This window comes from Schistocerca nitens, chromosome 1, assembly GCF_023898315.1.
Source record: "Schistocerca nitens isolate TAMUIC-IGC-003100 chromosome 1, iqSchNite1.1, whole genome shotgun sequence".
NCBI classification, from domain to species: Eukaryota; Metazoa; Arthropoda; class Insecta; order Orthoptera; family Acrididae; genus Schistocerca; species Schistocerca nitens.
Window position 1 is genome coordinate 765,167,887 of NC_064614.1, and position 25,441 is coordinate 765,193,327.

At 41.8% G+C, this 25,441-nt stretch overlaps 1 protein-coding gene across 1 annotated transcript in view; it reads right to left on the reverse strand.

Moving 5' to 3' along the window:
* LOC126199619 (uncharacterized) overlaps positions 1–24,928 on the reverse strand; it is a 45,338-nt gene extending 20,410 nt beyond the window's left edge. The window contains exons 1-4 of the mRNA XM_049936582.1: positions 24,674–24,928; positions 15,522–15,671; positions 9,406–9,878; positions 4,870–4,969 (exon numbers count right to left, since the gene is read on the reverse strand). Coding sequence (XP_049792539.1) covers positions 4,870–4,969; positions 9,406–9,878; positions 15,522–15,671; positions 24,674–24,928 — 978 coding nt within the window. The remainder of the gene's footprint in view (positions 1–4,869; positions 4,970–9,405; positions 9,879–15,521; positions 15,672–24,673) is intronic.
* Between the last annotated feature and the right edge of the window lie 513 nt (positions 24,929–25,441).

Here is a 25,441-nt window from a genome sequence, read left to right on the forward strand (position 1 = left end):
CGTAGGCTTCCGCGGCCAGAGTCAGTCGACATAAAAGTTTTCTGGGGGTGGTACCGCGTCATAATGTGTAACTACTGCTGCTGGAGAAAAACCAACGTTTCGGCCATGGTTGCAGTGGCCTTCTTCTGGTCTACTGGTCACCAGTTCATCATCACGATTTCTTTTAGAGTTATCAGCTTTTCTGTTCATATGATTTTCACTATCCATTGTACTGCGAATGAAACATGCAAGTGATAGGCTACGAAACGGGAGGAGAAAGCGCAAGTGCATAATCTCTACGTCCAGTACAGACAACTCCTGTAACACAGTTTACACTTACTGCATTTAGCACGGAAAACTCATAGGAATTACCTGTCATGCTATCTTCTGGCTTTATTAACACCTACATCAGCCATCATTGGAGATAGACCTTTTGGTATGTAAAAGCCCTGGTCATACAAAATCTAACGAAGTAAAAACTCGATTTATGCAAAAGATGCTCCTACATCCTTTATCATCATAACCCTTCAATTGTTATTATGTCATTTTCGCAGTAAACATATTATTAAGCGAAATTTACTAGGGAATTTTTTTTTTTAAATGTAATATATATCTTGCCCAGAATCCGTACTGTAGTGGCACTTACCTGATCAGTTAAGATCTGCCCAAAAATGCAGTACATGCCTGTTTCGTACAGGAGTGGTGGAATCGTCAACAATGGCTTCAACGCCTTTGTAATATTCCCGTCTCTCTGCAACACCTACGGAGTTGATAGTATTAAAGTTTCTAACAAATCACTAAATGATACTATAAAAATACTGACAAAATAAAATAATTAATGAATAAACGCTATAGATTCACGAAAAAACGGTTTCTCCCTCCGTCTGCAGCTTGCTAGAATACTATAGTGTGATAAATCTGTTTATTCCAACTTCCGGGATCCTCCATTCAGAGCTGAAGGTTACATACAGAGATTGTACGTCGCTGTCAGTGTTAAGAGTCTGTTCGAGAACATTTTTTCCACACAACTGACTTATGATTTTGCTTGCCAACCGCCTTTTCCCATTACTCTCGTACGTTTTACCCGTGTCGTCTTTCGCTGTTGAATGTCATACACGCTGTATACAAATCTTGCAATTGCACGACTCCGACGCCCCTCTCAACTTGGCACCCATAATTCGCGCCATTCTCAGCTTTGCGCACCAAGCATCGGCTTCTGTTGCTTTGGCATTGAAGTGACCCTGGTTCCACTACAAACCACCAGCTCACCCGTGTTACTGTAGTATTCGAGCTGTACTGCCGCTGACGGAATCAGATCGACCGTCAGTTTCAGTTTACCTCACGTAATACTGAGATACCCGGAGCTCCACAGCCAACACATTGTTTTAAAGTATCGTCAGCGAATATATGCGTCGGTTAGCTAATCATAGCAATTTTCGGTTTTCATTCAGCGCTTATGAAGAAAATTTTTGATTTTTGATAGTTATATCTATGTTATTCAGACGCTACTTTGTTTACTTTTCTTAGAGTTCCATGTTATGTATGTAAAGCCGTAAAAGGACTACCTAACCCCGGCCTTACACAAGGGCAAATATCCAGCTGAAATACATACACTGGCGTGCAAAACGTAAGGATGAAAATAACTTTCCAGGTTTTATGCTGTGGGGAAGCATAATTTTACCTGGATGTACTGACCAACAAATTTTTAAACAAGGTACACTCATCGGTCAACTTAAATGCAGCACTATACTCCTGGTCCACGTGCGTTTTCTCAGCGGCGCATTCTGCTGTCGGCAACCGTTATGCCCTCGTTGCTGATGACAGATGGGCGGACGGTGGCCAAAGGATCCGTCGCCGTAGGAATCTGGCAAAAGGTTACTTGACCCAAATGCGGTTTGAGTACATACATTGAACTCAAATTATACGGAAGAACAGGCGGGTGCAGTTTATAACACCGTCAAGGTGGTCTTCATTGGTCAGCAGTCTGGATGTTCTTCGTTGGTGATGATGGCCAAAGCGCCGCTCCCGGCATCTGCAGGGATTTTCCAGGCACCAGCTGTGGCAGTATCGATAACGAACCATACTATACATTCGGCTCTGACTTCATTTTTATGGATGCCAAAGCCCGATTTAATTGTTTGAAATGGCTCTGAGCACTATGGGACTTAACTTGTCAGGTAATCAGTCCCCTAGAACGTAGAACTACTTAAACCTAACTAACCTAAGGACATCACACACATCCATGCCCGAGGCAGGATTCGAACCTGCGACCGTAGCGGTCGCGTGGTTCCAGACTGTAGCGCCTAGAACCGCTCGACCACCCCGGCCGGCGCCAAAGCCTGACCGCATCGAACAGCGCTGATGGAGGAGCTCATGAAACGCTCGGATGTTAGGCACATGGACTGGTCTGTCCATTCCTGAGTATTAAATGCCATCGACGCCATGTGCGATGCGATGTGAAGATGCATTGCAGCATGTCCACAAGCACCAACGACCCCCATAGAGTTTGTAACAGTGTTGGTGGAGCAACGGAATGTCTTTCCACAAGAACTCCTTACCGACCTTGTGACCAGAGTGGGAACAAATGGCAGAGCTCGCACTGCCGTTCATGGTGATCAGACACTCTATTAAGAACCGTTTCCCTCTGTTTGTAACGTCTAGGAGACCATAATGAATCTCGGCCAGTGAAAGTGTCATTTCTTTTCGTCTCTCTGGCTATTTCATTCAGTTACCTTCTGTGCTGTACTGTAGCAGTTGTCTCTATATTTGACTCATATTTCATCAAGCTATGTTACTTGACAGTGATTCATCATGCGAAAGCTACTTTCGTCCTTTAAGTTTTGCGCACCAGTGTGTATATATATTGTCTTGATGTATAGAGGGAACTGAAGTAAGCGAGTAGTGGTATGGTGTAATATTAACTGCGAATGCTACGTCTGAGGCACGTGAAGTTGTTCAGATTTCGTTTCATGTATCTTGAGTTGTTGCCTCGATTTGTTTTATCTACATTTCTTTGTGGTGGGAAATATTGTGAGTGACCGCACATCTGTGTTCGGAAGAAAAAAAAATGGTTCAAATGGCTCTGAGCACTATGGGACTTAACGTCTGAGGTCATCAGTCCCCTAGAACTTAGAACTACTTAGACCTAACTAACCTAAGGACATCACACACATCCATGCCCGAGGCAGGATTCGAACCTGCGACCGTAGCGGTCACGCGGTTCCAGACTGTAGCGCCTAGAACCGCTCGGCCACTCCGGCCGGCTTGTTCGGAAGAAAAATGTTGTAGTTGTGTGGATGCGACTGATTGGTTTATTGCAGTCATTCACTCCTTCGTTGAAATTTTATCAATATGTGTAGGTTGGTTGTTACGTACGGAATATATCATTTAGAGCAGTACACTTTTCTAAGCAACAGGTGGTGTAGCACAAACGATTTGTCAGTGGAAAAAAGTGTTAGTACCCTGACCACCGGCTAGTTTCAACTGTTTTTGTGCTTTAGGAATTACTTGGCCTACACTAATATGTGTGTGGGAAGAGTGAGGCTGATCCCAACAGTTGTATGGCAGGCTAGTGCCACCTTACAATAAAAGGGTTAATGGCCAGTAGTCCAAGTGGAATTTAGCGTTAAATGTTGGTAGTGTCTGTTTAGCGATAGTTAGTGTCAAGCTAAGAAGTATGTTAAGTGCGCTATAGAACAAATAGTATTTGCGTAGTAGTGTAGCAAAACGTTGATGATGTTGGGGTGAAGTTACCCGAACGTTAATACCCAAGGGATTTCTGTTTTATGGGGCTATTTGATATTTAAGTTTTTGCCATCAGCCAAAGCTGCGCCCTTGCCGTAAGAAGTACGCTCATTGGAAAGGCCATGTTATTTATACTGATCTCTGTTTCGGAGAGAACTGTTTCTCGTGTCTGGTTGCTTTTCACCTCTGCAGTAGCACCATTACTGACCAACAGCAACCAGGAGGCAAGAAACAGACGCCCAGAAGACATAAGCCGACTAGCTTACCATTGAAGTCTAAAATAGAAGGAATATTCACGTCAACCGCATGTCACTAAATAAAACTTAGCCATTCATTGTCCTAAAACGTTATATGGCACAGGCTCTTAGTGGCATGCCCCAGCATAGCTCGAAACTTATTGAGACCCCACAAATTAACCAGGAAATGTGTGTGTTTCTCCAGTCCTGGGCTACATACGTACGTTGATCGGTGCCTCAAAAGAGAAACAAGACAAGGATGCTCAGTTAAGTAACGTGAAGTGACCCATATGAGTGTCTGAAAAAAAGAAAAAAAAAAACCTTTGCATGTCGTGAATCAAATGGTGTGTGGACAATGTGTGATGTCAGGCACCATTACTTTCGACATTTTGTACAACGTTTACATGTGTACAGTCAAAGGAAACGTTAACTACCTGAGGATATGCATTTGGAATTGAAGTACAGAAGTAATTGAACATGGAGTAATACAAATACCAGCAGTACAAATAGGATCAAGCAGAAAAACACTAGGATTTGTATGGACCATCGTGTCTTCCACTTCTTAATTTTTTTTAAAATTTTTGACGTTTCATTTCTCCAAAAACTTTCTTAAAATTATATTTCCATGGAGGGTAGTTTTGTAGTTACATTCAGCTATTTTAGCCTGAAATCAATTTACACCCATAGATAAGTATTTTATCTTTGTTCTTTAGTACACGAAACTTAGTACAATGTTTCGAATAATTATTTGTATGATCTGCTATTATAATCTTGAGGACTAATAAGCAAGTAAATATTTCAGTAAGGAAAAAAGAGAGGGTTCGAGAGAGGTTTGTGACAGATCATGTACACCAGCAGTCACTGATTACTTGTATTTCTTTATAGGACAAGGAAATGAGGAATCACTCACCACAGCGGTAACAAATATACACGAACACAAGTCCGCCATGTTGACGAAAAGAAGGATGAAGATTGATATAGTCATTACTCTCTGCAAAAGGGAGACAGATCTGTAACAAAATATACGACACAACCATTATTCATGAACTGAAATACCGCAAAAATTGCACATATTACTACCTTAAAAATTGGTAATTAAATTGAAGTGTTGAATAATAATACTTTTTTACAGGCTCAATGACATAAATGTCAACTGCGTTGTATTCAAATGAATTCGACCAGTTTCAAGCCCTTGCTCTAGAAACGTCCACCACTGGAAGTCTGCGATTGCAATCGTGGGATTTGAGAGAGAGGAATTAGAATTTTACAAATATTGACTTATCCGAATCTACAGAAAAATTAATATTTGGGTCAACACTTGTAAAACTCTAATTCCTCTCTCTCAAACCCTACGCTATTGGGAGAGAGGGAGAGTTTTAGTTTTAGCGAATCAAAATTTACGAAGGAAATAAGTATCTTTTCATCTTTAACCATTTTCCACGCAAAAATTAGAGCGTGGATTTTCTTTAATTACAGCGCCAACTATCAATAATCAAAACAAATATTTAAGACAAAATATACGTAGTTTTTTATGTAGAATCAGATTCCGCAGTAAAAATGGGGGTTCCCATTTGAAATTTTGAAGCTACCTCCCGCCCAGCCTCCAGGGGGGAGGGGTTATTTCAGCACCAACATATGTCCCCCTCGAAAATAATCAACTTTGGTTTCTACACATTATTTGTGTGAAGCTTATTATTCGAGTTATTCTTGTTTGTCAGCTTAAAATTTACACCCAGTATAGTAGGGTGAAAATGCAGGAATATGGGCCAAAGTAATAAAAGTGTAAAGAAACTGTGTGAAGGAACTGTCATGATGAAATACAGGATATTAAATGAACTCATATTTGTTAAACAGGGACTGAGTTACGGCGCAGAATCAGACGAGTAAAGTACTTTAGAATTAAATTTTGTACAAAAGGTAGTAACTGCTTTAACTTTCTGTGGTAAAAGTCTTGAGCTGTGTGTGCCTGTATAAGCAATTACAGTTACAACAGTAAATTTTGAAATAAATACAGATGTGTGTTAGTGCATTTGGACGAGTAAGCCAATTAGCATTGGTGGTGTTATCTGAACGGAAGTAACCTGATTCGTAAATCACTAAACGTGTGTCGATTACAGATTAAAATAAAGTGAGACAGTACTCAGGAAAGTTCTTTCACTTAAACTTACAATAGTTGTGGTATCGTTATCTGCACTATGCATCTTACAATAAAATTCTTTTATTTGAAGAGGTATCAGCTTTTGTTTTATGCACGAGGATATCATGTTGAGTTACAATGTGTGCTTAGGGAAAATGATAACACTGCCTCTCACTACAGTACTGTTCAATTAATATGTACGGATCCATCATTCACGCTGAAACATCATATTTTACAGGCTTATAAAGGCCTTAGAGGGAAGAGCACATAAAAGAAGTCTTCGAAAGAGAATAGCTATCTACCTATGTTGTTCTTGTGGTCTTCAGTCCTGAGAGTGGTCTGATGCAGCTCTCCATGCTACTCCATCCTGTGCAAGCTTCTTCATTTCCCAGTACTTACTGCAACCTACATCCTTCTGAATCTGCTTAGTGTATTCATCTCTTGGTCTCCCTCTACGATTTGTACCCTCCACGCTGCCCTCCAATGCTAAATTTGTGATCCCTTGATGCCTCAGAACATGTCCTACTAACCGGTCCCTTCTTCTTGTCAAGTTGTGCCACAAACTCCTCTTCTCCTCAATTCTATTCAATTCCTCCTCATTAGTTATGTGATCTACCCATCTCATCTTCAGCATTCTTCTGTAGCACCACATTTCGAAAGCTTCTATTCTCTTCTACTCCAAACTACTTAATCGTCCGTGTTTCACATCCATACATGGCTACACTCCATACAAATACTTTCAAAAACGATGTCCTGACACTTAAATCTATACTCGATGTTAACAAATTTCTCTTCTTCAGAAACGCATTTCTTGCCATTGCCAGTCTACATTTTATATCCTCTCTACTTCGACCATCATAAGTTATTTTGCTCCCCGAATAGAAAAACTCCTTTACTACTTTAATCGTCTCATTTCCTAATCTAATTCCCTTTGCATAACCCGACTTAATTCGACTACATTCCATTATCCTCTCTTTGCTTTTGTTGATGTTCATCTTATATCCTTCTTTCAAGACACTGTCCATTCCATTCAACTGCTCTTCCAAGTCCTTTGCTGTCTCTGACAGAATTACAACGTCATCGGCGAACCTCAAAGTTTTTATTTCTTCTCCATGGGTTCTAATACCTACTCCGAATTTTTCTATTGTTTCCTTTACTGCTTGCTCAATATACAGATTGAATAACATCGGGGAGGGGCTACAACCCTGTCTCACTCCCTTCTCAACCACTTCTTCCCTTACATTCCCTTGGTTTCTTATAACTGCCATCTGGTTTCTGTACAAATTGTAAATAGCCTTTCCCTCCCTGTATTTTACCCTTGCCACTTTTAGAATTTGAAAGAGAGTATTCCAGTCAACATTGTCAAAAGCTTTCTCTAAGTCTACAAATGCTAGAAATGTAGGTTTGCCTTTCCTTAATCTTTCATCTAAGATAAGTCGTAGAGTCAGTATTGCCTCACGTGTTCCAATATTTCTACGGAATGCAAACTGATCTTCCTCGAGGTCGGCTTTTACCAATTTTTCCATTCGTTTGTAAAGAATTCGCGTTAGTATTTTGCAACTGTGACTTATAAAACTTATAGTTCGGTAATTTTCACATCTGTCAGCACTTCCTTTCTTTGGGATTGGAATTATTATATTCTTCTTGAAGTCTGAGGGTATTTCGCCTGTCTCCTACATCTTGCTCACTAGATGGTAGAGTTTTGTCGGGACTGGCTTTTCCAAGGCTGTCAGCAGTTGTAATGGAATGTTGTCTACTCCCGGGGCTTTGTTTCGACTCAGGTTTTTCAGTGCTCTGTCAAACTCTTCACGCAGTATCGTATCTTCCATTTCATCTTCATCTACATCCTCTTCCATTTCCATAAAATTGTCCTCAAGTACATCGCCTTTGTATAGACCCTCTATATACTCCTTCCATCTTTCTGCTTTCCCTTCTTTGCTTAGAACTGGGTTTCCATCTGAGCTCTTGATATTCATTCAGATGGTTTTCTTTTCTCCAAAGGTCACTTTAATTTTCCTATAGGCAGTATTTATATTACCCGTAGTAAGATAAGCCTCTACAGCCTTACATTTGTCCTCTAGCCATTCCTGCTTAGCCATTTTGCACTTCCTGTCGATCTCATTTTTGAGACGTTTGTATTCTTTTTTGCCTGCTTCATTTACTGCATTTTTATATTTTCTCCTTTCATCAATTAAATTCAGTATTTCTTCTGTTACCCAAGGATTTCTACTAGCCCTCTTCTTTTTACCTACTTGTGTGTGTGTTAGTAAAATGGAACCGCGCCTACAATGGAAGCCATCCCCCCCATTCTCCAAAGCCTTGTCTGCAACACAACAACTAATTCAGTCTCTCATGACAATACAGGTTTATAATACCATTTCATTGTATGACATATATACCCATAATTTATCACTGATTTGGAGCCTCGATGGGTAAGCGTAATTGTACTGACTGATGTGAGGTGTGAATACACAACCGTTTTCTGGTAAAAGATACAGAAATGGAGTCTCAACTAAGATATGAAAAAATGCACAGAACTGCGGATGTCCCACAGCGTTAATTCAACTAGTTAACCGATTTTCAGCTCACATACCATCATGAGGTAACGTAGTCTGATGATGGATTTGAAATCCAAAACTCAGCAACGTCATTCACAGTTATGAAAGTTGTATAGCTACATTTATATCATGCCTAATGATATATATTTGATTTGTGACAATATTGAAATTCAATTGGTCGTATGAAAACCATCAAATACAACGTACGTCGGGATTACAGGAACATCGAAAATTTTGTACTTATCACTTACAATTGTAGAGTTTTTCTACTACGCAGCGACGGAAGAATCAGTTGATACGATTTTAGACGACTTCTTTCGATACAAAACTGGAACACAAACTCCACGGTATCTGTACCATTCTTTGACTAAAAACATTTACAGTGATTTTGACCCCTGACAGTACAATTTTTTTACCTGTAATGTGAATATATTCATTTTCATTTGTACCGTGAAAGATCACCTGAATGAAATGATTTTGTTTGTATCAACGCAGAACATACGTCGTCAGAATTTGGTGCTTTTTGTACAATTTCTCCGTGCTGTAGCAGCGTTACTATCACGCGATGATTCTGCACTTCTCGCATCCAGTGTAGAATCAACGCTATTCACAGTTATGAAAGTTTTCTAGCTACATTAATATCATACCTGATGATATATATTTGATTTGTGACAATACTGAAATTCAATTGGTCGGATGAAAACTATCAAATACAACGTACGTCGGCATCCCAGTAACTGCTGTTGCTTACCTGAGAATTACGTGATGATGCTGAATGTTATTGACCAACTGTAGGTACATTTCGCCTGAGAAGTCCTCTGACGACAGGTACGCAGTTGTATGAAGGTAACCATTTTCTATGGTCCGTTCTTTATATTTAGTTATAGTCCAATGTTCTTGATATTCCGTTTCTTGAAACGAAAGATGAATCTTTTGCATAGTTGAGATATTTTCGTTCAGAACTTCTAGTTCGGCTGCTACCAACAGAATCATGTGAATGAAAAAGGCGTCTACGCAAAGCGAAGACTGAGTCGCTGCCAGCTGACTGAAAGCTTGAAGAATATAGAGTATTTCATACGTTGGTGACGAGTACATATTTCCAGGGAACCACAGGGGTACGGGGAACTGGCGAGCAGATTCAAGCGAGTTGTGGTCAGAGCTGAGGAAGACGCGCACCAACACAGGCGTGGAAACCCACGCGGCGAGTCCTTGGAGCACAGCCACCTGTGGAAAAAAAAGCAAGTGTTTTACGTCTATGGCTGGACTATGCTGTAGCCTGACATTAAGAGTCTGGGCGAAATAATAACAAAATTCGGGGATAAACACAGGGTGTTTCCAAAAGTTCATCCGATTTCACAAGACTAGTTTTTGTACAGGGACTGAAGATAAATACTTAGCGTGAACTTAACACACTCCTCGGAATTTGAAAGCTTTTATTTTCTAAGGAACAAAGTGATTTTACAAGAGTATGTATTTTACATGCAAGGACGTACAATATTTGGGTACTTTATAGAATTACGTTTGGAATCAATGTTTTCATTTACAATTCACGAGTGTCAATGTGCATTCCATCGTAAGCAAGACAAAGAACCAGTCAGACTTATCACATACTTTTGCGAACTTGCCTGGAGCTATTGAGTTCAATGCTGTCGCTACGGGGCTTGCAGTTTACCAAGAGATGTTGGAGGGGAAGGCACGTTAACTAAATCTTTCACAAATCCCCACAATGAAAAAAAAAATTGCATGCCGTGAGATGATGAGGCGACCTTCGATACCAGTGATGCTGTGCGAGATCCCTACTCTCCTCACCGCAGACCCTTCGTTGAGGCAGCTCATTGTGAGCAAAATGCTAGTAGTGCAGCTATAAGTTCTGTGATGTTTCGCCCCCGTTGAGAAATGATATTTTCAGCATGTTCTCACAACTGTGTTTAAAGTGAAGTCTCCAGCGTGTCCAGTAAAGTGATTAGTGGAGCCAACGGCCGAGTACATCAGGAGACATCCATTGGTAACCGAGTGAAGCTGGAATTTACACCTAGTGCCAAGGTAATTTTCACTTTCGATGCATCAGTTAAAATTCACGCGCAGTTTCTATCTTTATTCATGTAAGGTTATTGGAATCGGATGAACTTTTAAGAAATAGTGTATATTTGATTTTCCTAATATGTTTTTTTACTTAGCAGCAAATAAATTACGTAGGTTTGTAATATTTCTGAAAGTCATTTGAGCTGTTAGTGTATATCTAAGGTTTGAGCTGCTTTGTTGTTATACCGTCAGGTCTCATTCAGAAGACATGTAACGAGGGAATACTGACATCGGCCACTAAATAAATGTTTCTACTTATAGCAGTCAGAGATTATATGTCGAATGTCATGAAAACACGCATAGTACAAGCGAAGAAATCATATGATAAACACAACAGTTTAAGCAACACTAAACTTACTGGCAGAATCACGAGGGATGTGAAGGCATTTGTTATCTATAATTAGATTATTGCCACGAAAACAGACCGAAGAGCATAGTGCTCCATTCGCAAACTAAGTTTCATCGAGAACCATGTTCGGGAAGCTGGTGCGTTTGTCAGTCATATGGAAGAACAACGTGGAGACAGAAGTTTACAATTCCACTACCGCGCAGTAGGAATATGTAATGTGATCCAACGAGTCAGTGTCTACAATTTTCTCTATCGTAAGTTTGTATTTAAATGTGGAGAACGCCATACAATTAAAGCTTTCTCCTATCAAATGTAAATGATGGTGAAGGTTGTAAGTGTGTACTCTTCCACGGTCTAAATCACTTATATGAAAGTTTTCTGCTTGTAGCGTGACGTCCTGTAGTGAAATAATCCTACTTTTCGACCAGTGACTTTCCTCTGGGTACACTAATGGTGTAAACTTCAGCATGAAATGCTCTTTAACGGCGTAACCAATTATATCGTAGTTTACAGTGAGATCTGTGAAAGCAGACTGAAGACACCGAAAACAGACGTAAGGACAAGGAAATCACATTTAGGTGTCAAAAACCAATCGTGGAACACGAACATCGTAGCAACTGCATCTTCTGAGGCGAAATGCTCTGCATCAGAGGACTATGACCGTGCAAGATGGGCTTAATGAGCATATGAATGAAATAAGGGATTAGTGAACACAGGGTTATCGTAGCGAGATTGAGTGTTGTAATCTCCAAATCCTCGAAAAATAAGCGAAAAATATACCTGTTCAAAAAGCAGATGAAAATTCACTTGACGCCTACCTGAGAGACAATCTCCACTCATTCCAAATTAATAAGACAAGTGTAGGTCAGATGTGGCTTAAATTCAAAGAATTAGGATCGGCAGAAATTGAGATGTTTATACCAAATAAACTACCAAACGACGAAGCTGATCCTCCTTGGTACCCAAAACGGGTTAGAACACTGTTGCAGAAAAAACGAAACAAACATGCCATATTTAAACAGACGCAAAATCCCCAAGATTGGCGATCCTTCACAGAAGCTCGAAACTTAGCGCGGAGTTCAATGCGAGAATGCCTATAACAGTTTCCACAACGAAACTTTGTCTCGAGGCCTGGCAGAAAATCCAAAGAGATTCTGGTCGTATGTGAAGTATGTTAGCGGCAAGAAACAATCAATGCCTTCTCTGCGCGATAACAAGGGAGATACTATCGAAGACAGTGCTGCCAAAGCAGATTTACTAAAAACACAAACTTCCAAAATGCTTTCACAAAAGAAGACGAAGTAAATATTCCAGAATTAGAATTGAGAACAGCTGCCAACATGAGTAACGTAAAAGTAAATATCCTCGGAGTAGTGAAGCTACTCAAATCACTTAACAAAAGCAAGTCTTCTGGTCCAGACTGTATACCAATTAGGTTCCTTCCGCAGTATGCTGATGCATTAGCTCCATGCTTAACGATCATATACAACCGTTCGCTCGACGAAAGATCCGTACCCAAATACTGGAAAGTTACACAGGTCACACCAATATTAAGAAAGGTAGTAGGAGTAATCCACTAAATTACGGGCCCATATCATTAACGTCGATATGCAGCAGGATTTTAGAACATATATTGTGTTCGAACATTATGAATTACCTCGAAGGAAGCGGTCTATTGATACACAGTCAACATGGGTTTAGAAAACATGGTTCCTGTGAAACACAACTAGCTCTTCAGTCACATGAACTGCTGAGTGCTATTGACAAGGGATTTCAGATCGATTCCGTATTCCAGGATTTCCGGACGGATTTTGACACTATACCACACAAGCGGCTCGTAGTGAAATTGTGTGCTTATGGAATATCGTCTCAGTTATGGCCTGGATTTGCGATTTCCTGTCAGAGAGGTCACAGTTCGTAGTAGCTGACGGAAAGTCATCGAGTAAAACAGAAGTGATTTCAGGCGTTCCCCAAGGTAGTGTTATAGGCCCTTTGCTGTTCGTTATCAATAAAAACGATTTGGGAGACTCTTACATTCTACGTGGTGTCTGTTTCTTCTAAGTCGTGTCTCCTTACCACTTTCACGCAAAGACGCTCTGAGCGTGTTTTTTAGGGAATTGACTGGTTTGAACCTGGGACCTGTTGCTGGTAAGGAGACGCCAGACCACGCATGACATGTAGAGTTCAGAAGAGTTCAGTGAGACTAGCGATGATATAATTAAATACTTAATGATTTCAGCGTCAGCTCCACTGCACTCCTTGTAAAAGAATCTTAATACTAACTAAATTTAGTGGAAGAGGTTCAAGGCTTTCCTATTTTTCGTTAGCTGGTAAAATAACGTCGAAAACGTAGTTAAGTTTACGACTGGAATTTTTATTCTACTCAAAAAACATTGTTTATAAATTGCACTATTGATAAAAGGAAATATTTTAATACGGGATGATAAAAACCAACTCTGTTCAACAAAAATGTGAACGAATATTCCCTGAATGGGTTTCCAAGTTCTACAATGGATCGTTGGATGACCTATGCCGTATCACATCTATAATCTAGATTTGAGTTTCATAAAAGAGAAAACTATCAAAATGGTCTACAGTGACCCTCAATTATCTTTAATTACTTATTCAACTTGTTGTAAATTACAGTGGCTGATGTGGCTTCTCAATAATTATATAACAGAAAAACCATCACGTTTCAGATTTTAACTTCTAGTAGCAAATGTGAATACCACGAAGTTTAATTGACGATCGACACTAGTATTACGCAAAAAGGGGATGTAACAAATGCGACTTCTGCAGTTCTGAGTGAAGCCTTATGGCGGCACCGCGTGCGTTCATTACCTTGTCAGTGTTTAGGCAGTGTCAGGGGGCGGCGGGCGGCGCAGCTCCACGCACCTCGCCGTCTCGGAAGCAACTCCTTCCTAACTTCTCCTTACTACAATTTACCGAAGTTGGTTTAAAAGAAAAAGGTATTTGGCTGTGTTTTCAACTGACCAATCAGGGTCTCAATGTTAACCTTAAGCTCCGCCTACAAAAATTCTGCCTATCCAATGAGAAACGTTATAATTTTCGTGGTGGGGCAATATTTTTAACGTTTGCAACGTAACAGAGACGCGTATAGTCTCATGCTAAAACTTTCAGTTAGTGTGGTCCTTTTAGTGTTATTGTAAGATCTATACTGTTCTTCTGGAGGGCTCTATCTTTTAACATGGGCTGGGGGGTGGTCCTGGCGGTCGGCTGGCGACGTGGGTGTCCGTCCCTTATCGTAGGGCCTCCTAGCCTACATAACTCTGCTCTCGGCTTCTGTTCTCGTTTCTTCCCTCGGAACTGCGTCTGTTTCACCGTGGGAAGGTATGACATGCATTTAGGCGTTCTTGTGTTAGTCTGTGGTATTCCATTTGCTCACTCGTTGATCGTATTACTTTGGTTAATTTAATGTCAGGATTTATTCGGAGCTATGTGACATACTGCCGGATTTGCTATCATGTCAGGGTTTTCGTGGAAGTTGTTGGATTTGCCTGACACCTTACAAGACAGTCTGAGCAGCCGTCTTCGGTTGTTTGTAGATGACGCTGTCGTTTATCGACTAATAAAGTCATCAGAAGCACGTTTTGTATTATCGCCAAATATGGGAGAGAGTGTCACAGAAATGATACAGGATTTGGGCTGGAAATAATTAGAAGAATGGCGTTTTTCGTTGTGACGGAATCTTCTCACGAAAATCCAATCATCAACTTTCTCCTCCGAAAGCGAAAATATTTTGTTGACACCAATGTAAATAGGGCGGAACGATCACGACGATAAAATAAGGAAAATCAGAGCTCGTACGGGATTGGAATAATAGAGAATTGTGAAGGTGGTTCGATGAACCCTTTGCCAGGCACTTAAATGTGATTTGCAGAGTATCCATGAAGATGTAGATGCAGATGTCATTACTGCCCTCCAAAAGGTCTATGTTGATATGAGTGAGGCATTTAACGCGTATTAAAAAGATAATTAAAGGTCTATTACGATAGTAAAGCCTCTCTCAAGAATTTTGACAGCTTTACTTTAAGAAAAGTTACAACATTCCATGGACCACAGTTCAGGATATATGTAATGTAATCGCCACAAGAATTTAGACTGTTTTGGGTAACAAGATGTTCCTGCCATTTATTAGGTACGTGCTCATATTACTCTGCGTAATCCTAGTACACAGTTACAGAACATAACATGGCTGCTTTATTGAAAGGATTAGATAAGCTTGAAAATGAGTTATTGTTCAACATCTGCGCTCTACTTATCACAGTAGCGTAAAGCTAAAAATTTTGCTGGAGTACGGATGTATCTTGTTGAATAATCCTAGTTTTTATCGTATGAAGAAATTTGAACAATATTATATGAAACATAATTTAAAAATTATATGCGCGGAGTTTTCGTTGAGTGTAGGCGACTACCTGCATGCAGAGGTACAGGCGCCGTGACAGCTTCTGGTATCGGCGCCGGATGCTCCGACTGCTTTTGCCGTCCCCGTAGTTTCTCCTGGCGTCGGACAGCAGCTGCAGCAGCTCTCGCAGGGCGTCACTTTTATAGATGAAGAACACGACCTACAAACATGTAGCTCCACTTGTCACAATAAACCTTACTGACATTTGGAGAGACCAAGGGACTCGCAGCCATACACAGTCTGAAACTAAATTGAAAACTAAAAGCCAGCTTATGGTACAGATTGCTTATTCGTAACGAAAGGGTGCAATAATGACTCGAATAAATGATACAACAACTACACAGGAGCCGAGCCGAGAGGACGCGCATTAGAGCTGCAGCAGCACTTGTGTGATAAACAGTAAATTAATTTATTCTTTGTTCACATGCTTCTGCAAAGAGGTGAACTGTACGTGTGTATTTTACTGTGTAGACTAGTGGGTAGAAAATTAAATGTAGTTTTTGTTTTTGCGTTGAGAATATTCTTGCTTAGGGCGGCTTCCTAGTATCAATTTTCTGTGTAAAGAAACGTATTTCGGTGTTTAATAACTTGCGGTCTCAGAGTTCAGTGAGAAATCTGCACACTAACTCTTAGTGTTACTTTCTTCTCATTTGGTATATTTTCAAACTCAGTAGTGCTATTTGACACTACTTGCTACCGTCGACAAGCTTCTAACTAATGCTCGAAGTTGCGGTGGCGTCGGGGCGCCAGTGACGAGACCTGCGACACCTTTGGTGTGACTGGAATCCCCCTGTGGCCCGGACGTCACTGTGGCTTCCGACACGCAACATCTGACCGGTCCATCTTCACTCCAGAGTGGGTGGCAGACAGTGATGGGTTAGTGTGTCACTGGGCGGAAGGCGGAAGAGAGAGCAGGCCGTGCGGCTGGCTGCCTACGTCTTAACAACAGGTAGGAGGTGCTTCCCAGTGTTGATGATAACTGTGAGCCAGCTCTGGATGCCTCTCCTGTTGGACAAGCGGTCGATTTTCCTGCCCAGTCCGGACAAGTACAGGGGGTGAATGCTAGTTATTGGGAGCTCCAGTGATAGGCGGGTGATGGAGTTCCTCAGATAGATAGCACGCCAGGCGAGAAAGAATTTCAGTGTGCATTCGGTATGTTCGTCGGGAGGTCTCATCGGTGATGTGGAGAAGGCACTGCCGGCGGCTATCGAGCGCACTGGGTGCAATCCGCTGCAAGTAGTGGCACATGTCGGCACGAATGACGCCTGCCGGTTGGTTTCTGAGGCCATCCTCAGCTCTTTTCGGCGGCTGGCTGATTTGGTGAAGGCAAATACCAAAGCACGCCGGGTGCTGGCTAAGCTGTCTATTTGTAGCATCGTATCCAGAGTTGATTGCGTACTCTGGTTTGGAGCAGAGTGGAAGATCTAAACCAGAGGCTCAGACGTCTCTGCGATGGTATCGGATGCAAATTTCTCGACCTCCGCTATAGGGTGCAGAATTGTAGGGTTCCCCTTAATAGATCAGGAGTGCACTACACTCAGGAAGCGGCTACTAGGGTACGTGTGGCGTGCACATGGGGCTTTTTTAAGTTAGGGGACCCCTCCCTTGGGAGCAAACACGATTACCCTGTTAAACCAGCCACAGCGACCTCAGAGAATCTTGGTCCTCGCATTTCAGAGATAGAAAAGATTAATATGATTTTAGTAAACTGTAGGAGCATCCAAAGAAAGGTCCCAGAATTAGTATCGCTTATTGAAGGTTTGATGCACAGATAGTATTGGGAACAGAAAACTGGTTTAAGCCAGACGTCAATGACAACGAAATCCTAAGTTCAGACTGGAATGTTTATCGTAAGGATGGGTTAGTCGCCAATGGTTCAAATGGCTCTGAGCACTATGGAACTTAACATCGGACTACTTAAACCTAATTAACCTAAGGACATCACACACATCCATGCCCGAGGCAGGATGCGAAACTGCGACTGTAGCAGTCGCGCGGTTCCTGACTGAAGCGCCTAGAACGGCTCGGCCACCGCTGCCGGCTCGCCAATGGCGGAGGAATGTTTATTGCAGTAAGAAAATCGATAAAATCTAGCGAGGTTATCACGGATTCCGAATGTGAATTAATCTGGGTGAAATTGAGTATCAAGGAACGGTCAAAAATGATGATCGGATGCTTTTATAGGCCATCTGGGTCAGGATTTGCAGTTGTAGAGCGCTTCGGACAGATCTTCCAGAATATCATTAGTAATTTTCCTGATCATGCCGCTGTAATAAGGGGTGACTTCAACTTGCTAGGTATCTAGGTATAGATTGGGAGTGTTATGCCATCAAAACTGGTGCCACCGGCAGGGAGTCGTGTGGCATTCTTCTGGATGTGTTGTCCGAAAATTACCTTTAGGAGATAGTTAGAGAACCAATTCGATAGGGTAAGGTCTTCTACATCCTGGCAACAAACAGACCTGAAATTATCGAATCAGTTTATGTAGAGGAAGGTATCAGTGATCATAAGGCTGTGACAGCATCTGTGACGACGGGTCCTACAAGGAATGTCAAGAAAGGTAGAAAGATATGTTTGTTCAGCAAGGGTGACGGGATACAAATTTCAAAATATCGCAGCAGTCAGCATCAAATATTTGGTGATGAGGACGAAGATTTGGAGAACAAATGGAAAAAATTCAAACGCGTCGTTCAATATGCCGTAGACAAGTATGTTCCGAGTAAGGTTTTAAGGGATGGGAAAGCTCCATCATGGTTTCATAGCCGTGTCAGGAAAGACCTACGTAAACAAGCGGCACTTCATCTCAGATTCAAGAGAAGTAAAAACCTAGATAACAACCAAAATCTGAACGAAGCGAAAATGAGCGCAAAGAGAGCAATGACAGAAGCGTTCAATGATCTCGAAAGTAAGACGTTGTCAACCGACCTGAGTAAAAACCCTAAGAGATTTTGGTCGTATGTAAAATCAATAAGTGGGTCAAACTCATCTATTCATTCTCTCAGCGACCACACCGGCTCCGAAACGGAAGTCAACAGAGAGAAGGCCGAAATACTGAATTAGGTCTTCCGAAGTTGTTTCACCGCGGAAGATCGTAACACTGTCCCTCCTTTCAATCGTCGTGCGAAACGTCGAAATGGCAGATATTGAGATAACTGATCGCGGAACTGAAAATCAGCTACGATCGATTACTGGTGGAAAGGCTTTAGGACCAGATGAGATACCTATAAGATGCTATAAAGAGAGAACTTGCTTAAAAGAAGTTGCTCCCTTTCTAGCAGTACATTATGTTAGATCGCTTGAGCAACGAAAGGTATCTAATGACTGGAAAAAAGCGCAGGTCATTCCCGTTTTTAAGGAAGGCTGTAAGACACACAATTATAGACCTATATCGTTGGCGTCAATCTGTTGTTGAATCATGGAACGTGTTTTACGCTCAAGAACTATGACATTTTTTGTAAAATGAACAGCTCCTCTACAAAAATCAACATGGATTGCGCAAACAGAGACCTTGCCAAACTCAGCTCGCTATGATCCTCATCCACAGCGCAGTGGACAACAGCGCTCAGGCTGATGCCGTGTTGCTTGACTTCAGTGAGGCATTTGATACCGTCCCTCATTGCCGTTTAATGAAAAAAAATACGAGCGATTGGACTGAAGACTTTCTTACAGACATAACTCAATATGTCGCTCTTAACGGAACTAGATCGACAGAGGTAAAGGTAATGTCCGGTGTACCACAGGGAAGTGTGATAGGACCGTTGCTGCTCACAGTATATATAAATGATCTAGAAGAAACCGTCTGATGCTCTTTAAGGCTATTCGCAGATGATGCAGTTGTTTGTACCAACGTAGCAACGCCAGAAGATAGTAAGAATTTGCAGAACCACCTGCAGAGAATTGATGAATGGTGCAGACCCTGGCAGTTGACCCTGAACATTAATAAATGTAACATATTGCGCATACATAGGAAAAGAACTCCACTACTGTACAGCTACATTATTGATGACAAATAGCCGGAGACAGCGTCTGCCGTAAAATATCTAGGCTTAACTATCCAGAACGACCGTAAGTGGAATGACCACATGAAATAGATAGTGGGAAAAGCAGACACAAGACTCAGATTCACAGGAAGAATTTTAAGGAAATTCACGAAAGAAGTGGCTTATAAGGCACTTGTTAGCCCGATTCTTGAGTATTGTTCGCCTATCTGGAATTCCTATCAGGTAGGACTGATAGAGGAGATAGAGAAGATCCAACGAAGAACGTCGCATTTCGTCACGGGATCTTTTAGCTGGTGAGAGAGCGTTATGGAGATGGTGAACAAACTCCACTGGCAGACGTTACGAGACAGACGTTGTACATCAGGGAGAGATTTAGTATTGAAATTTCGAGACAGCACTTTTCAGGAGGAATCAGACAACATGTTACTTACCCTCACATACATCTCGCGTACTGACCACGAGGAGAAATCCTACAAATTAGAGCCAATACAAAGGCTTACCGACAATCATTCTTCCCATGCACTATTCGCGAGTGGAACAGGGTTGGAGGGATCAGACAGTGGTGCCGAAAGTATCCTCCATCACACACCATTAGGTGGCTTGCGGAGTATGATGTAGATTTAGAGAGTACATTTAAGGTATGAGTCAACTTATGATTCTTCCTGCAGAGAATGTTGTGTCTGTATCAGACTGAAGTACAATCGCTCATCGGATCTCCAGGAAAACGTAGTGTCCCAGTTTCAGATGTGACAAGACGTCACCATGACGTAATTTCTTGAATATTTGAGCTCCATGTGTCTGTTTTGGATCATTGATAATATTTCCAGTCCCAGAATGACGACCTGGTATTGTGATTAGTGGATGAGGTATGGAAGTCATTAATCATTCCCATGAGAGTTCACTTTACACATATGTATGAGGCAGTTACTCTATTTTTGGAGTTTTGCTGGACATTTTATGTTTATAAATGTGTCTCAATGTCAGTGAGAAATATTCTTAAATGGTCTACGATTTCTGTCTTAGCAAACCAGAAGACAGTGCTAAGAAAACATGATGAATATTGCATGTTCTACGGAAGTGAGGAAGGAAATCTTCTGCGTCGTTCATAGGAGCGTACTCTGTGTTAACTGCCTGTGAAAAGTAAAACCACAGTCGCAAATGATAGTGCTGTTTAGAATTCATTAGCATCAAAGTCAGACTTAAACCAAATTTATCGAAAATAGAAACTTCAAGAAAATTGACAGATTAAGTTGAAACTCAGAGAATATCTAGAATGGTTTGTCAGCAATGTGTGATTAACTGTCCAGGGACGTGGCCTAGACAAATTTGGTACTAAAATTTGAGGCAATGTTACGGCTACTTGCTCATCTATTGAAGAAAGGAGTGACGTTCCACTTGTCAGTGGAGCGTGAAGATGCGTACAGTCAGTTGAAAGAATTGTAAAAAAATGGACCGATGTAAGCTATAGCGATTCTGAGAAGGAATTTGAGATGTAATGCATCACAAGCAACCATGCCTTCTGTTGCATATGAGATTAGGAAGCTGACAGGAGAGAACACAGATTTTTGGTGTTATTTGTATGGAAGAACATTCTACGTCATAACAGATCATGAAGATCTGAGATGGCTATCAGGTTTAAAAGAACCATCAAGCCAATTAACATGTTGTGAATTCGTTTTGAGGTGATGCATCGACCTGTCAGTAAACACAAAAATGCCGATAGCCTGAGTCAAAAACTTGTGTATTACATTGAGCAGGTCTCACGTCTGTAAAGTCAAGGAATGTGCAAGCTGGTGACAAGGATTGTAAGATACATGCGATGCATCCACAGTTCTCTTTCACGACAAAGTGTTATGTAAAAAAATAATCTTGGACCTCATATTGTGGTACCAGCTAGTAGGTGACATGAAGTGTTAAAACAGTCACATGATCATGTATTAGCAGAACTTGGAGATTGTAGATCAACAGAATGACCTGTAGCAGGACAACGTTGGTGGCGAACACATAAGAGGGCAGAGAACAATATGTCGACCGATGTGGCCGAGCGGTTCTAGGTGCTTCAGTTGAGAACCGCGCTACTGCTACGGTCGCAGGTTCGAATCCTGCTTCGGGCATGGATGTGGGACTTAACTTCTGAGGTCATTAGTCTCCTGAACTCAGAACTACTTAAACCTAATAACCTAAGGACATCACACACATCCATGCCCGAGGCAGGATTCGAACCTGCGACCGTAGCGGTCGCGCGGTTGGAGATTGTAGTGCCTAGAACCGCTCGGCCACCCCGGCCGGCAGTGTGTGATGTCCTTAGGTTAGTTAGGTTTAAGTAGTTCTAAGTCTAGGGGACTGATGATCTTAGATGTTAAGTTCCATAGTGCTCAGAGCCATTTGAACCATTTGAGAACAATATGTAAAGTACTGTACACTATCCACACAAGCAGCCAAATTAAATCATAAGCGTATTCCAAACCAGAGTTTACTGGAGGCCAGAAAACCCTTTGATATGATCGATTTGGACATCCTAAGTCATTTTGAACAGGGAATTGTTACAGGCTAATAATAATAGGTCACTTTATGAGGTCTATGGAAATAAACTCATATGACCAAATTTGTGGTATAGCGTCATGCACATACACAAATGGCGGTAGTATCACATAGACAAGACACAAGATATAAGAGGTCACAGCATTGGCGGAGCTGTCATTTGTGCTCAGGTGATTTATGTGAGATTGTTTTAGACGTGTTTATGGCAGCACGAGAGGAATTAACTGACTTTGAACGATGAGTGGTAACTGGAGCTAGACACATGGGAGATTACATTTTGGATCGTTAGGGAATTCAATATTCCGAGGTCCGAGGTGTCAAGAGTATGCCGAGGATACCAAATTACAGGTATTACCTCTCAACATGGACGACGCAGTGGCCGACTGTCATCACTTGACGTCGGAGAGCAGCGGCGTTTGCGTACAGTTGTCGTGCTAACAGACAAGCAACACTGCGTGAGACAATCGCGGAAATCAATGCGGGACGTACGACGAGCGATCTGTTAGGATAGTGTGGCGAAATGTGGCGTTAATGGGCTATGGCAGCAGACGACTGACACGAGTGCCTTTGCTAACAGCACGATACCGCGCGCAGCGCCTCTCCTGGACTTGTGACCATATCGGTTGGACCCTAGACAATTGGAAAACCGTGGCCTTGTCAGACGAGTACCGATTTCAGTTGGTAAGAGCTGATGGCAGGGTTCGAGTGTGGCGCAGACCCCAGGAAGCCATGGACTCAGGTTGCAAAAGGCACTGTGCAAACTGGTGGTGATTTCATAATGGTGTGGTGTGTGTTTAAAGGCAATGGACTCAGTGCTCTGCTCCTAAAGAACCGATTATTGACTGTAAGTGGCTGTGTTCGGCTGCTTGAAAATCGTTCGCAGCCGTTCATGGAATTTATTTTTCCCAACAATGATGTCATGCCACCCGGCCACAGTGGTAAATTATTTGTTTGAAGGACATTTTGGACAATTAGAGGGAATGATTTTGCCACCTACACTGCCCAACACGAATTCCATCAAACATTCATGGGACATAACTGAGAGGTTGGTTTGGGCATAACATCCTGTACCAGTAACACTTTCGCAATTATGAACGGCTATAGAGGGCAGCATGCCTTAATATTTCTCAGTATTTCTGCAGGGACTTGCAACGAGTTGTTGAGTCCATGCCACGTCGAGTTGCTGCACTATACTAGGCAAAAGGAGGTCCGAAACGATATTATGAGGTGTCCCATGACTTTTGTCACCTCAGTTTATAGCTATTCCAAGTCAACAAGCCAACACAATTGCACAAGCCATGGTCAGTAATTGGTCATTTATGTTTGGCACTTCAAATGTCAGAAATGCTGATTATGGAATAAGGTACTAACTTCATATCAGAACTGATAAAGGGACTTTGTCAGCTGTTACTAATTTCTAAATTAAGAAGAAGCATATTACAGCCGTAAGCAAAAGGCAGACTGGAACACATTCACTGGACGATAGGGAGAATGTTGAGTCACTACGTCAGAAGTCACCACAATGACTGGGATGCACAACTTAGTTTGTGGCAAGCTACAATTCAAAATTTCGCGGAAGTATGGCATTATTACAACGTAGCGTATGGGCAGAAGATGACACCAACATTTGAGATAGGGAAACACAGGGTGAGGGAAAACGGCGTGTCACTCCGGAACTTTGTCAAAACCTTAAAGACAGTATGGTGCCAAGAAGAAAAACCAAACAGAAAGTTCCACGAATGACAGAAGATAATGGGAGTATGGAATGTCAAATTGCCTGCATACTACGTGCGACAAGAGATGTTGTTGACGAGCCTTTCCACCCTGTAGAGAAACATAAATTTGTATGTGATGTCTGTTCTTTTGGAGTTGTTCGAAAATACAGGCACATCTTTGATCCCACAGCGATTGTGAATCAAGACACAAAGAAATGACCGACATTAGCTACTAGTTGGCACTGATTTAAATCAATGGGTAAAGTAGAAAATTTGTGTCGGACAAGGATCGGAGTCCAGGTCTATTACTTGCCAGGCAGATGTACTGGCCACTGTGCCATCTGGACGCATTACAACTGCTTGGGCTTCCCAAGCAAATCTCCCACCAGACCAAAATTCTTAACTTATCCACATATCACTGATGTAGTGATCCTTGTAATACATACATAATTAACGTGAAGACAATCACAGATTCACACCACTCTCGAACCTTTATGGAAATCGGCGAAATGCCGTGAGTAATGTGGATAATGGGCAAAGGATCTACATCAGTAGTTGAGAATTTGGATTTAATGGGAGGCATGCCAGGAAAGTCTGTGCCGGTGCGATGTCACTGTCCAGGTGGCACAGTGGTCAGCGAATCTGCCTAGCAAGCAAGAGATCCAGGCTAGAATCCTGTCCTCAAATTTTCAACTTTCCCGAATGATTTAAATCAATGCCCTCTGGCAGCTAATGCCAGCCATTTCTTTGTATCTTGATTCATAATAGCTGTTCGATGAAAAAAATTATCTATTTCTTTACCATATCAGGAGCATGAGGAACACAGATTTTCTTCATTTCGCAAGTAACTGTTGGGTCATCAAAGGTAATATCATCTGCCACTATGTACAAGTCTTAATACTTGCCTTGGCAAGAAATCCGGAACAGAGAACAATAACGAAACAGCAGAGTGCGATGTCCTCGAGCTGTTGCGGTGGATCCAGTACGAGCTTGAGTCCAGTGAATGTGGACAGCCAGACGAAAGAGCTGAGCGTGACGGAGGCTGAGGCGGCGGAGCAGATACGGCCGCACCGGCCCTGGGACCACCAGACGCCCATCAGACGCCGGATGGACGCTCCGGGACCCAGAAGCGCCTGCAGGTCGCTGTCCGCCCGTTCCATGGCAGTCGCTGTTGGTGGCTACACCAGGCAGAAGACTCTGCAACGTTGTCTGGAGTCTGGTTGTGGTACGTTCTGGGTTACACAAAAAATCACACAAATGTGAAGTCTGTAGATTCAAGTAAATACTTACGATTAAAATAACAAATATATATTACACCAAAACACACACATACACAGGACAAAAACAAAAATAAATAAATAAATACAATAAAATTAAATTAAATTAATACAACACCAAAAAACACTCTCTCTCTCTCTCACACACACACACACACAAATGCATACTCAACAGACCACAGATACTTCAATAGTTACACTCATAAGTTTGGCAGTAATATTCGATCTTTGGCAAAAACATTTGACAGTCGGCAACAGAAACCAAACATTACATTGAAACAAGCGCTCAGTGCATAGTGCTGTGGAATGCGGGAAAAAACAGCAAATTGGCGCTCATAGGAAGAAGAACAACACCAAAAATGCAACAGGAGCGTAATATGTAAGAAACTGTCTACG